The 14,756-nt window shown below is 44.5% G+C and overlaps 1 protein-coding gene and 1 non-coding gene across 2 annotated transcripts in view; one reads left to right on the top strand and one right to left on the bottom strand.

Annotated features, from left to right (window-relative positions):
• Window positions 1-3,562: 3,562 nt before the first annotated feature.
• LOC114814396 lies at window positions 3,563-3,700 on the bottom strand. Its single transcript, XR_003762194.1, has one exon. It is a non-coding gene; the product is annotated as a small nucleolar RNA SNORA7 (small nucleolar RNA).
• Window positions 3,701-5,725: 2,025 nt separating this feature from the next.
• The window catches only part of FERMT1 (FERM domain containing kindlin 1), a 33,951-nt gene continuing 24,920 nt past the window's right edge, over window positions 5,726-14,756 (top strand). The window contains 2 exon segments of the mRNA XM_029071475.1: window positions 5,726-5,846; window positions 9,341-9,499. Of these exon segments, the coding sequence (XP_028927308.1) occupies window positions 9,358-9,499 (142 nt within the window). The 5' untranslated portion in view covers window positions 5,726-5,846; window positions 9,341-9,357.

The following is a 14,756-nucleotide window of genomic DNA, read 5'->3' on the forward strand; positions in this document are numbered from 1 at the left end:
GCGGAGTGTGCGGGCTAGGATGTAGAAGGAGAGAAAGGAGGTGAGGTAAGAGGGGACAAGGTGATGGAGAGGACATTTTTTCATGAGGACATTATTCTGGGCTGTTTCTTCTCCTGCTTATTAACTATTCTTTCTCCTCTCACTCCTTCCCATAGCCCCTACCCTTCATCCCAGCATTTTCACCATTTCTCCTTTCAATTTCACACAACTATCAACTTCTAGCCCCTCAAAAGTCAGCTGTTGAACTTGATACAGAGCCAAATTATGTTTCTCTTCCTTTTCCTTTATATTGTAAATACCTGGAGGACACAGGTAACAGATTGTGCTCTCCAAAGCACTTAATACAGTGCCTCAGTAGGTGTTCAGTAAATAACACTGATTGACTAAAAATCCTCTGTGCAACTCATGCAGGAGACTTCCTATGGTCTTTAAAGCATTATTAAGGTTATATGTCCTGCAAGAGGCCTTCCCCAATTAAGCCCTCTTTTCCTCTGCTCACTCTCCCTTCTGAGGCGTCTATGGATCTTCGTACACAGTAAGCACTCAATACAATTTATTGATATTTATTGAGCGCTTACTGTGTGCAGAGCACTCTACTAAGAGCTTGGTACTGTATTAATGGGCCATTGCTTTGACCTAGGACAGGCATTATGTCCTTATAAGCTCATCATGGGCTAATTCTGTTGTACTGTACTCTTCCAAGCACTTAGTATCCTGCTCTGCACATAATAAGTGCTCCATAAATACCACTGATTGATTGACTGATGTGTCTGCCACTTTCAACTCTTACAAGGCAGACTCCAAATGACTCTAAAAAGAGTGGCCAGTTATCAATGTGTTTTTGTTCTATGTCAGGTGGTAAAGCAGGTGCTGTTCCCAACTATTTCTGCTACAATTTTCTGCTCAGGTGACAAGCAAAACATTAACCAGTGGCTCATTTAAACTTCAGGCTAAAAATCTGAAAAAGAATCCCTTAGGTCTTTCTGGCATTGCTCTGTCCCAGCCATGGAAGGAGAGACCTAGACTATTTTCTGTAATCAGTAGTTGCTGGAGCCACCAAATCCTCAGTACTGTGTATATAGCATGGCATAGTGGATAGAGCATGGGCCTGAGAGTCAGAAGATCATGGGTTCTAATCCTGTCTCTGCTATATATCTGCTGTGCAGACTTGGGCAAGTCATGGCATTTCTCAGGGTCTCAGTTACCTCATCTGTAGAATGGGAATTAAGAAGTGAGCCCCATGCAGGACAGCGACTGTATCCAACCTGATTTGCTTGCATCTACCCCAGGTCTTAGTACAGTACCTGGCACATAGTAAGTGCTTAAATACTATTAAAAAACCACTCTGGGGTGGCACCAGGCTTTCAGGATGGCTTACAGATCTAGAAACAAACCCAGGCTCTGCGGGTGTAGAAAGGGAATCAGCCACAGACCACCCTGAGTGCTAGTTTGGTTTCCCACCAGGCAAGGAGACATGATCCATGGGCTACAGGGATATCTGTCCCAGAAATTCCTATAGATATTGGTCCAGAAGAAATATATATTTGTAAAGGATCTCCTGAGATGACAGCTTACTGGACAGTACAAAAGCGCCGAAAAACAATCTGAAAATCCAACAGGCATGATGCAGGGACTTAGTTTGACCTCTGCCACAGTTCTTCCATTCTTCAACAATTTCCACAACCTATTGCTGGATTTTGCTCAGAAAAAGAAACTGAAAAATGGGAGAAGGAAATGACTATAGTAGTTAAATGAAAAAGCCTGGTAAGATCAAACACTTCCCAGAGTGTCATTTATCACTCTTAGGTATGCGAAAATCTGTTGTAGTTTCATAACTCACAAAATGATGTTATCCCAAAATGCCAAATTTTGAAAACAGCCAAATCACTTTGAAAACTGAAAGTGTGTCAGAGTGGTGCTTATTGATAAGTATGCTCTCTCCTCTCCACAAAGGTAAAAAGACTTTTTTTTGCCAATTTCAAATTGCATTCAATGTAGAAATTCCCACATTGGTTTAAAGTCTTTCTGATACATGAATAATGTATAAGTCGCTCTCATTTATTACGTTGTTCCAGGTGTGAGAAGGCATGAGACTGCACCTGCTAAATACACCAGCTATCCAAACTAATTTGAACAAGACTAAACTCTGGCTATCTAAATAAAATGGTGTTTGGCTATCCTGGACTGTCTCATCCCAATTTATTTCCAATCACTCAATAATATGTTATCAATTGCCTTTTTTGTGTAGAGCACAGTATGGAACACTTGAGAGAATACAATCAAGTAAAAGGCAATTTTACAAGTCAAAGAGGAGCTAACAATCTAGTCATTAGGCAATAAACTCATTAAGGCAAGGATCAGATCTTACACATATGCCCTCCAATACTTAGTACAGATCTATATACATTTGGGAGAGGCTCAGTAATAATAAGTGTGGCATTTGTTAAGCTCTTACTATGTGCCAGGCACTGTACTAATAATGTTGGTATTTGTTAAGCGCTTACTATGTGCTGAGCACTGTTTTAGCACTGGGGTGGTTACAAGCAAATCAGGTTGGGTACATGGCTGGAAAATCAATATTATTGATAATAATGACAATAATGAAATTATAGTATTTGATTAGCACCACACTAAAGGCTGAGGTAGATACAAGATAATCAGGTCAGACATAGTCCCTATCCCACAGGGGACTCATGATCTAAGGGAGAGGAAAAACAGGTATTTTTTTTAATGGTACTTGTTACGCCCTTAAAACGTGCCAGGCATTGTACTAAACACTTAGATTAAAGAGAATCAGGTTGCATACAGTCCGTTCCACATAGGGCTTACGGTCTAAATCGTAGGGAGAAGAATTTAATCCCCATTTTACAGATGAAGATACCAAAGCATAGAGATGTTGCGATTTTCACAAGCTGCGGAGTCAGAATTGGAATCCAGGTCTCCTGAATTCCAGCCCTGGGTTCTTTCACCAGCCATAGCATAGTCCTCCAATGCTTTCTGTCTTTGGGACTTCAAATTTTTGGCTGAGCTATGGTGGGGTAGGGAGTAGGGAAGGAGCAGAGAATGCTGATAAGATTCCTCTATGGATCCCCTACCAGAACGATTGCAGATGGAGGTGGGGCGTTCTGGGAGAGATGCGTCCGTGGTGTAGCTACGGGTCAGAGACAACTCGACAGCATAAGACAAGATTTCTCAGTATAAAGAAGACTTCATGATGAAAGGTAGGAGGAGGGTCTTTTTAAAAACTCTTCTCCACCCACTGAATTGTCCTAGACTATGTGTTTGCTTTCGGGCCTGCAGGCATTTATTGAAAACCTACTGTACTGTATTTTTCACGTCTCGTCTTGTCTTACGCTGTTGAGTCGTTTCCAACCCATAGCGACTCCACAGACGCACCTCTCCCAGAACACTCCACCTGAAATCGTTCTGGTAGTGTATCGATAGAGTTTTCTTGGTAAAAAATAAGGAAGTGGTTTACCATTGCCTTCCTCCACACAGTAAACTTGAGTCTCTGCCCTCGACTCTCTCCCGTGCCTCTGCTGCCCAGCACGGGTGAGTTTTGACTTGTAGCAGATTGCCTGCCACTCGCTAGCCACTGCCCAAACTAGGAATGGAATGGGTATGCCTCTGCTCGACTCTCCCTCCCGTAGCTGAGACTGGTAGAGTACTGGAAACTCTCCAGGTGCGATCCTGAGTTGGCCCTGTGTTTTTCACCACCATCTAATTAACAGGACTATACCAGCGCCTCCCTCAAAAAAATCTCTGTTGTATTTAGAATAACTGTAGTGTGCAACCTATACACTCCCAGAACACAAGACCCTACATGAAGGTCTGCAAGATCATGCACGAAGCAGGGCCAAATAACGAGCCCTCGGATAGAATTGGCATCTCAGCTCATCTTCCTGGGTGAGGCAGAAACCCAATTAGAGTCTAAGTTAGTTAAATTGTCAGAGGACTTTAGGCACCCATCCCACCCCCTCCCACAGAATTTAGGAGTGTGTGTTTGTGTCTTTTTTGTACTCTCCCAAACACTTAGTACAGTGCTCGACACAATAAACACCACTGATTGATTGACTGGTAATTTCAGCTCCCAGTGGTGGGGGACCATGCCGAGGAGTGATTTCCAGGTTTACAAAATTCAGGCAGTGAGGTACATCACAGGAAGTCTGAAGTCATGATCTCATCATATTGGGATTGGTGAAGAGTCATGCGTGCATCGAGAACGATCACACTTCCCTGTCTCGGGACTCTGCATATTTACCCAAGACAGCAGTGTACCTTTCTCGGAAGAGTCCTATCTCTTTACAGAAAGTCTCATTCTCATTCATTCATTGATATTATCTTTTTCTCTCTCTCCCCTTCCTCCTTTTCTCCTTTTAATCTTCCTCTTCTCTTTTTTCTCCTTTCCTTTTTTTCTCATTTCTCTTATTCCCTTTCTTTTTCTCTCTTCTTAATCTCTCTTTTCATCTCTAATTTTCTCTCTCCTTTCCTTCTCTTTTTAATCTACCTTCTATCTTTCTTTTCTCCTCTCTCTTGGCTTTCTTTTTTTTTCCTTCTCTCTTTTCAATTTTTTTCTCTCTCTCTCCTTCCCTTCCTCTGCTTTCAGAAGCGTCTCTGATACCCTGACTGGTGCTCGGGAGGCCTCCGTTTTGCCCTGGGGTAGGCTACAGGGCCTGGAGAGAAGCTGGTCAGGAAGGGGAAGCTTGTGGCTGTTTTTGGAGGTGGAGAGGGAAGCAGCGAGGCTTAATGGAAAAAGTGCGGGCTTGGGAGTCAGAGGACGTGGCTTCTAATCCCGGCTCCTCCACTTGTCTGCTGTGTGACCTTGGACAAGCCACTTATCTTCTCTGTGCCTCAGCTACCTCAGCTGTAAAATGGGAATTAAGACTGTGAGCCCCACTTGGGACAACCTGATTACCCTGTATTCATCCCAGTGTTTAGAACAGTGTTTGGCACATAGTAAACGCTTAACAAATACCATTATTATTATTAAAATTGGTCCCGCAGGGCTCGGAAAGAAGCCGAGGCTGAGTCACCCGGGCATGTCCCGGGTGAGACGGCAGGAGGGCGCAGCCTGACCCCGGGAGGCGAGGGAGGGAAGGCAAGGAATGTCACCGGTTATTGCTGCACTTTCCTCACCCCAAGCGCTTAGTACAGTGCTGGGCACACAGTCAGCGCTCAAAACGATCGAATGAATTCATGAATCTCCTCCAAAAGGCCTTCCCTAAGTCCTCATCTCTCTAGTCACCCTCCCTTCTAAGTAGCTTTGCACTTGGATCTGCACCCTTTAAAAATAATAATAATGGTATTTATAAACCGCTTACTATGTTCCAGGCACTGTACTAAGCGCTTGGTATCGTGGTCTATCCTTCCTCCCCTTGGAGAGGTGGAGGGGCCCGGCGGAGAGGGGCAGCCTGCCTTCCTCTTCCTCTCCCCCTCCCTCCTCCCTCCCCCTTCCTCTTCTTCTTCTTCTTCCCCTCCCTCCCCCCTTCTTCCCCTCCCTCCTCCTCCCTCCCCTCCCTCTTCTTCCCCTCCCTCCTCCTCCCTCCCCTCCCTCTTCTTCCCCTCCCCTCCCTCTTCTTCCCCTCCCCCTCCTCCTCCCTCCCCTCCCTCTTCTTCCCCTCCCTCCTCCTCCCTCCCCTCCCTCTTCTTCTTCCCCTCCCCTCCTCCTCCCTCCTCCTCCTCTTCCCTCCTCCTTGCTCTCTTCCCTTCCCCTCCCTCTGAAGTCCAGCAGAGATCTCAAGAGTTTCGGAGCGCTCCATCTTCATCTTCTTCCCCGGGTGCCCCCTCCCCGGCTGGGACCGGGCACCCAGGCATCTCGCCCGCAGGACTGGTTCGCAGACCGGAGGGTGAGTGTGCAGGAGACCGGGCAGCTGGGGCATAAGAGAAAGTCATAATAATAATAATAATGTTGGTATTTGGTTAGCGCTTCCTCTGTGCAGAGCACTGTTCTAAGCGCTGGGGGAGATGCAGGGTCATCGGGTTGTCCCACTGTTGAGGGCTGTCAAGGCCTCTCCGTGGCTCAGTGGAAAGAGCCCGGGCTTGGGAGTCACAGGTCGTGGGTTCTAGTGACCTCGTCACTTCTCTGTGCCTCAGTGGCCTCACCTGTAAAATGGGGATTAAAACTGTGAGCCCCACGCGGGACGACCTTTTTCCCTTATATCTACCCAGCGCTTAGAACGGTGCTCGGCACATCGGAAGCGCCGAACAAGTACCAAAATTAGTAGTAGCAGTACAGTGCTCGGCAACTGGAAGCGCTCCTGAAATGCGACTGAAAGAGCAGGGAGTTGCTCCCTGCAGTTTCAAAAGACTCGCATCTTCCTCTCCTTATCGTCAACGGGTCGACCCCGGGATCGATCATTTTCGGGGGGAGGATCAGAGAGGTCTCCCCTCCTCCCCTCGAGCCAGCCGGCGGAGTTGGGATGGGGGCTGCCCAGGTGGGGATCCATCCCCAATTCGGTCAGGCGACCTTTCCTCCCCCAACCCTGGCTCCTGGGCTGCAGGGGAGGAGGTGCTGCTACTTCGTGAATAATCAATCGATCACATCTATTGAGTGCTTACTCTGTGCAGAGCACTCTACTAAGCGCTTAAGACAACGGAGTTGGTAGACGCCTTCCCTGGGCACAAGGACCGTACAGTCCAGGGGAGGAGACGGACAGTCAGATGGATAATAATAATGGTATTTGTTAAGCCCTTACTATGTGCGAAGCACTGTTCTCAGAGCTGGGGTAGACGCAAGGTCATCAGGTTGCCCCCCGTGGGGCTCACAGTCTTGATCCCCATTTTCCAGAGGAGGTGACTGAGACGCGGAGAAGTTAAGTGGCTGGCCCAAGGTGGCACAGCAGACAAATGGAGGAGTCGGGATTAGAACCCACGTCCTCTGACTCCCTAACCCGGGCTCTTTCCACTAAGCCACGCTGCTTCTCCAATAACGGACATGGACATAGGTGCCGTGGGGCCCAGGGGGCAAATTCCAAATGCAAGGGCGACGCCTGGTAAAAAAAGGAAATTTGGGGGGGTCTCCCTGGTGGGTGCTTCGTGCCAATGGGGTGGGATGGGGTGGGTGGTCGCTTAACTGCACCACCAGCGAGGAGGAACAAGAGCTGCCCTGGGCCAGGAGCTCGGAGGGCAGAAGGTCTTTCTCCTTGCAAGTGACAAGTCACAACTCGCTGCTGAGCAGAGAAATGTTCAGAGTCCCCCAGGAATGAAGGCTCAGTGAGGACGGCTGCCGGAGGAATGTGGGGGAACCAGATTTTTTTAAAATCACACCAAAATCTGCGCTGATCGAATGGTCAGCGCTTACATTCCTACTAAGCTCTGTGTCATCGTACCCAGGATGAATGAAGGGGGTCAGGGGAATAATGTTTCTACACACTTTTGAAAAGGCACTTAACATGTTTTTAAACATTTCAATACGTATTGTTTAAATACACTCGTTTAGATACCGTTGTCTTTTCTGTCCAACTTGGAGAAAAATTGCTTTCAGTTAATGAGGCCAGGAGAGCTAATGTGGTCCAGCTAAATATTGCTTCCTGGTCAGCTGTACTTACATTTTATTAAATATTACATCTCTATGTAAAAACGATTGATGAGACCTAGGCAGATCATATGGTTATTTTTTTCTTACCTTTCAAATGATGGAGACAATTCTACCGTGCAGTCCAAACAAGGAAAGTCTCTATGAACATTCATTCCTCAGTGCAAAACTATTAGAACTTTTTCTTAAAGTGGTAAAGCTATTTGGTTACCGACCATAGTACCGAATAGCTATTTCTGGGCACTTTCCCTATTCTGATTTCTGAAAAATGTGTGGTTTTATGTTTGAGTTCTTTGCTCTTAGCATTTTCTGAATAAGCAACCTTAAGTATTCATGCTTTGTACAGATTCATATTTTCTTTTACATTCCTTGAATACTTGATATTCCCAGTTGAAAAAAGAGCTCGGGCCTAGGAGTCAGAGGATCGAGGTTCTAATCCCGGCCCCACCACTTGTCCACTGTGTAACCTTGGGCAAGTCACCACTTCAGTTACCTCATCTGTAAAATGGGCATGAAGACTGTGAGCCCCATGTGGGACATGGACAGTGTCCAACCTGACTTGCTTGTATCTATCTACCCCAGGGCTTAGAACAGTGTCTAGCACATAAGTGCTCAACATTAAAAAAATACAACTGGTTTGGTTACATTGTCATTTTCATATATAACACCTTTTATGCTTGTGCACTCAGCTTATTTTTATTGGCTGTCTTCAGTGGTATCTATTGAGTGCTTACTATATACAGAGTGCTGAACAAAGCATTTAGGAAAGCACAATATTAAGAGAAGTGGCACCATTAAATTGAGCTTCTAAAATGGTTCTGTGCTAATAGGATTTTTCACTAGTTTCATATATCACTTTATAAAGTTCTTAGAATTTAAACATTTTACTGCTTTGGAAAAATGACAGAGAAAAAACTATTTTGCAAACTGGGAAGGAAATTGAAACAAATTATTTTTCTCCTGATATTTTGAAAAATAAGATGAACTCGTAATAAAAGTAGAATGGAACCAGTTGCACATACATAAGTAGGTGCTCAATAAATGCTGGTGATGTAGAAGAAAGAATGACTAATTTCTAAAAGTATAACTTTTGCAAGTGATAACTTTCCTATTTTCAGTCTAATATGAATGCTGTGTGCAGTGTTCTAATCGAGGAAAAACAACTTCTGTTTTGCAATTTTACTTAGTGATGGCATTTATGAAGCACTTTCTCTGTGTCAAGCACTAGGGTAGGTACAAATGTAATTTACTTTCTCGACTTTAATAGTCATAGAGTTATTCTATTCATTCACTTAATACTGAGTAATCTATTAAACATTTTGGGGTGGCAATTCATGACAGAATATATCATTTTTGCTGTAAGAACTCTCACAATCTAGTATAGACAAGTAGCAAGATGAATGTTTACCAGGTTAGATTGTCAAATAAACTCTTAGAATTTACTTCTTGCTCATTATCCTGGCCCCCTCTCCTTTCCTCGCCGCCCCTCCCCCTGCGACTGATGTTTGGGTCCATTGGACAGTCAAAGTCAGATCTTAAAAAGCCAACTGGAAACTAACATTGGGGGGGGGGGGTGTGCCAAACCCCAAGTTGTCCCTTGGACTGTTCTGGTATTCTTTGTGATATTTGTTCAGCACCTATGTACACTGTACTAAACACTGGGGTACATACATGATAATCAGGGTGGATACAGTCCCCATTCTACCAAAGTGCTGGGCATAAAAAATGGAGCACACTGCAGATGAACCATGCTCTGGTTACCTTGCACATTTCTAACTGCCCGGTTGTCTTGATTTTATTGGATAGATTTGCAAATTGCCAAGATGCTTTCTTCTAGTGACTGGAAATCCAATTCATGGGAACTTAGCATCCGTGTGGATCATCAGATAAAAGATGAGATTAAACTTACAGTATCTGGAGATCTGCATGTTGGTGGAGTGATGCTCAAATTAGTTGAGAAAATTGGTAAGTTAATCTACCTTTCATCAAATTTATCAAAGTTTTAAACTAAGGTACATAGCAACTTTCTGTAGGTGAAGAGACCCGAATCACCCCAGCTAAACTAAGTCTTTGTGTTAATGGTTTACATTATTTATTATTATTGATTTATGATACTGTACATTCACAGTCTAGGGTATGTGCTAGCTCGATCCAGACAGTGTAAGGTAATGCAAAGTGGATTATACAAGAAGTGGTAAGGTCTGATAGTAAAGTGCTCTTTCTCAATTGGTGGTGAGCAATTTTTTTTTCTTTTAAAACAAGGACAGTGTGTGATTACTGTGTTTATTTTCCGATGTGTGTTGTGTTAGTTGCTTCTTTAATAATTAGTGCATCAAATTACTCGCCTATGCATGCTCCTGATCAAGTTAATAGGCATTAAGAACACATACAGGCAAGAAAATGAGGCCACAGGTATTTAGGAAGAGCAACCAGCCATATAACTTCTGAGCCAATGATTTCAGCATGGATTTTGCTGCAAGCTACCATTTAAAGAGATTGAAATGAAACAAAAGTCAGAAAGTTCTTGTTTGCTAAGAGAAGGTGCCTGTATCCTGTTTTGTCTATTAAAGCTTCCTTCAGGATTCACTCATTTGGTAATAGAAAAGAAGCCTCAGAAAGACGAATTATAAAAGGAGGTGGACTTGGTTGAACAGGATCTTGATGGACTCTACCAATTTAAATGAATCGCTCATGAGTATGACAGTTGAGGTAGCCAGTAGCAGCATGGCTTAGTGGAAAGAGGATAAGCCTGGGAATCAAGGCACCTGGGTTCTAATTCTGCCCCTGCCACTGACCTGCTGTGTGACCATAGGCAAATCACTAACTTTTCTGTGCTTCAGTTTCCTCACTTGTAAAATGGGGATTAAATACCTGTTCTCTCCCTCTCTTTGACTTTCATCTCCATGTGGGACAGGGATTGTGTCTGCCCTGATTATCCTGTATCTATCCCAGCACTCAGCGTAGTGCTTGGCATATAGTGAGCATTCATCACTATTATTATTGTTGTACTAATGTCAGTGAATGAGTCGGCATAATCTGCATTAGTACCAGAGGTATGTCTTTTTCCACCGGATCTAGGGCCCTTCATTGTTTAACAAGTTTAAACAACTTCCTCCTTAATACTGACTCAGAGGCAAAAATTATGTATTTCATTAGCCACCTGATCACTCTATTAGCAATCTTAAGCTTATTAAGAATGAGCATATCAGAAATATGCTCGCTAAAACTACAATTTAGAAGGTAAAATCAAAACAGAGTTTAACAGGAAACTAAATATATTTAAAGTATCAGATATAGCCTTACTGTTTGCATTCAAATAAAGTGGTAATAATGCTGCTATTCAAGCCAATAGGTAGTTTCCTAGTGCTCACCATCCATGTCATCTATCCTTTGCTTAGCAATTCCTGTAAACCACCTCATTGTCTTGGGATGATAGACAAACAGCACGTTTCCCTAAGGAATGAGAAGCAGTACCGGGTAAAGCAAGGGCCTGGCCCTCAGCGGGACCTGAGTTCTAAAGTCGACTCCTCCACTTTTATGCCATGTGACTTTGAGAAAGTCACGTAACATCTCTGTGCTTCATTTACTTAATTGTATTTCCTAAGCGCTTACTGTACTGAGCGCTTATTGATACATTCCCTGCCCATGAAGAATTTACAATCTAGGAAACAGACATTAATATAAATAAATTACGGATATGTACATGTGCTGTGTCAATAGTCCCGTCAACAATTAATGACTTGAGAGGCTTCACCCTATCAAGTATCTCCTCCAGACAGATGCTTTAATGACTAATGACAGCTCAGAACTTGTGGATTCCCTCTCAGCTGTGTGCCACTGAGTCACCCCTTACTAGAACTTGCCACATCCCATTGGGTTTACCGATGAGCCAGGTCAGGACTTTCTCTTACACTCTAGCCCCACCATTTGCTTTCAGTCCCCTCCTTCTGATTTTCCCTCCGCTGACCCTCATGTCCAGCACCCCTGCTCACCCCCCTCTCCATAGGCTGGGCTTCCTCAGTGTACTCCCATCTAATCCCACCTCACCCCTCTCCCCCACCCCATCCCTGACATCCTGCCCCAACACCATCTCCTCATCTCCCTCCCCTTGCAACCACTTCCTACCCCTCACACCATCCTCACCCCACACACACCCCACAGCCTCAGCCAAGTGTGGCCTGTGGAACCCCCGCTCCATCTTGAAGAATCTTCCCTTCATAATAGACCTGTTCCTGTTCCTGATCCGATCACTGCTCCTCTTTGCCATCCCTGAAACCTGCCTCTCCCCAGATGACAGGATCCCCTGCTGTTCTCTGTAGGGGCGCGCTCATCCTCTCCCACGCCCCCAGACTCACTGAGAAATGGGGAGGAATCAGCTTCCTTTATGCCCCCCCAAATGCTGCTTTTGCACCACCCACTCCAATTACTAGTCATGGTCCTCTACTGCCCCCCAGGCCTCACCTTCAACTTCCTGGACCATTTTGATCCCTCTCTCACATTCCTTCTCTCATTCCCCATCTCTACATTGATCCTTGGGGACTTCTATGTTCATATGGATGTCCCCGAAGATCCTTCTGCTGTCCACCTCCTCTCGCTCCTTTACTCCGGTGACGTCCTGCTCCATCCCACCTCTGACAGTAAGGAGTTTCTGTTTGTTGTAGAGGTGGATGGGCAACTCCTGGAGGTTCTTGAGGAGTGGAGAAACAAGGCCTGAACCTTTATATAGAAAAAATGATCCAGGCAGCAGAATGAAATACAGACTGGAGTTGGGAGAATCAGGGAGGTCAGCAAAGAGATTGAGATAGTAATCAGATAAGTGCATCTGTAAATGGGGATTAAGAATGTGAGCCCCATGTGGGATATGGACTGCATCCAACTTGATTAGCTTGTATCTACCCCCTCGCTTAGTACAGTGACTGGCACATAGTAAGCGCTAACAAATGCCATAAAAAATGGTGAACTTACCATTTAGTCATGCTTTAGTCCTTGTAAATCGACTTGGTTAGCTAAAGGAGTTTTTAATTAGATGTTTCCACACTAGCAAGTAGTTCATTCCTCTTCTACTCTAGCCCAAGTACAGTCCCAGTTCTGAATGACCTTTTGCCTGGGGTCTCCAGGTATATTAAACCACCTTTGCTTATGGTTTGGTGTAGTTGACGCCGATTCAAATGAGTGAAACCTCACGCAGACCTGGGGTTGCACTCTTGGAATATAACATGGCTCGTGAAATCCTGTTTTAAGAATAATCGATTCCAAGGGAAATAGAGGAGTGGAGGATCCAGACAAGCCCATTCTGGATTCAAGATCCCCACCTGTGATTCAGTCATCTCCTCCTGTTGACTCAGTCAATATCTCGTGCTCGGTATATACAACTGAAGAGGAATCATGGACCATCTGGGCTGTATGTCTGACCCTTGGAGTCTCCATTTAGTGGGGAGGGTGGCTGGAACCCTTCCATTCAAGGGTGTGGCTCTACTGGAGTTAGATTTGACTTGGGTCACTTAACCCACCCTGGGCGGGGATTCCCAGGTAACTTCCCCAAGAATTAAGGGATTCAGTCTGGATTGCCTGTTTGGCAATATCAGGCCCAGGAGTCAAATTGTGACTATGATTAGGACTACTAAAAACTGGGCTTGATCTAAAAAGATCAGAAATCTGGCCAGCCCCATAAGGGGACCAGAATCTAAGGAGGAGATAAGAGGGAGGAAATAGGACCAGAGAGGTTAAGCAAATTAACCGAGGTCACACAACAGGCCAGTGGCAGAGCTGGAACTGGAACCCGAGTTCCAGTGTTTTTTTTTTACCACTAACCCCATGCTATATCAGGAGAGGAGTGGGGAGGGCAGAGGGCAGATCACTAACCCAATATTACTTCATTTGGGGACCTGGTTTTGCTACATCTTGACAGCCCGAAGCTTTATCCAAGAATAGAGTGACCAGTTGTGGTTCAAATGTAAAAGCATTCACTTAAATTCTGAAAAATTCTAAAAAAAAAAAAAGCTGTGAAATGGGAAGCAGAGCCAACACTATCTTCAAGGAAATACTATACCATCTCAAATTACAAATGTACTTGACTATACCAGAGAAAGTCAAGGAGAGACTTCTGTGTTCTGATTTCATGCCTTGGAAACACACATAAGTGAAGGCATGCAATAGATTATGGGCCACTGGGCAGAATTAACGTGTTGCTACAGATTGACGATCATCCTGAAGAAGATTGAGGTAACTGAGGTAAACACTGAACCCTCCCAAAATCTTCAACGTCTGAAATACATAGCTGAAAGGGATTACACAATCTACCTCAACCCAGATGCTGCCAAGTTATGTAATAAAGAAACAAGAAAGAACTTCTAAAGCCAAGCTGACTTTTAACTTTAACAACTGACTTTTAACAGCTAACAGAAACCGATAGTAACAAGACAAGAAAATTGCATCCTACCCAAAGATTCCCCAGTAAAGTGCTGCACATCCTGGACCTGCTTCTGGACTGGTTTCACTAGTGGCTTTTACAAAGCCTGATAGATAATAATTGTGCTTTTTTTTAAGCACTTACTATGTGCCAAACACTGGGGTAGGTACAAGATAATCAGGTTGGACACAGTCCCTATTCCACACGGAGCTCTCAGTCTAAGAAGAAATGCTTAGTGTAATGGTTTGCACACTGTAGGTGCTCAAGTGGTGATGGTTGTGTAATCTCTGCTTTGACGTAACTGCTGTCTACTGAAAGCTCAGTGTTACTGGCTCACCCCTGAAGGGATGCGGCCAAAACCTTTACCAAGAGTGGAGGTTTGGCATTTTGTCCTTAACAAGTTTCTTTTGCACTTCCTTCTCTGCCAAAGGAATTGGCTGTGAAAGAAGAGGAATATTGAATGCCCCTTGGCACTTGATATTCAGCCCACCCTCAGCCCCACAGCACTTACATACACATCTGTAACTTATTTTAATGTCTGTCTCCCCCTCTAGACTGTAGGTTCATTATGGGCAGGGTACGTGTCTACCAACTCTGTTGTATTTTCCCAATGGCTACTTATAGTACTCTGCACACAGTAAATAACTCAATAAATATCATTGACTGAATGACTGATGGTGGTCAATGATGGTGGTGTGTAAAAATATTTACAGAGTGACTTTAGAGTTGATCCACATCCTCTTGAGCCTTGCTATTTACAAAAAGGCAGGGGAGGGAACTCTAGATAATTGAGGAAGAAGAAAATTAGATCAC

This window comes from Ornithorhynchus anatinus, chromosome 9 (genome assembly GCF_004115215.2).
Source record: "Ornithorhynchus anatinus isolate Pmale09 chromosome 9, mOrnAna1.pri.v4, whole genome shotgun sequence".
Taxonomy (NCBI): Eukaryota; Metazoa; Chordata; class Mammalia; order Monotremata; family Ornithorhynchidae; genus Ornithorhynchus; species Ornithorhynchus anatinus.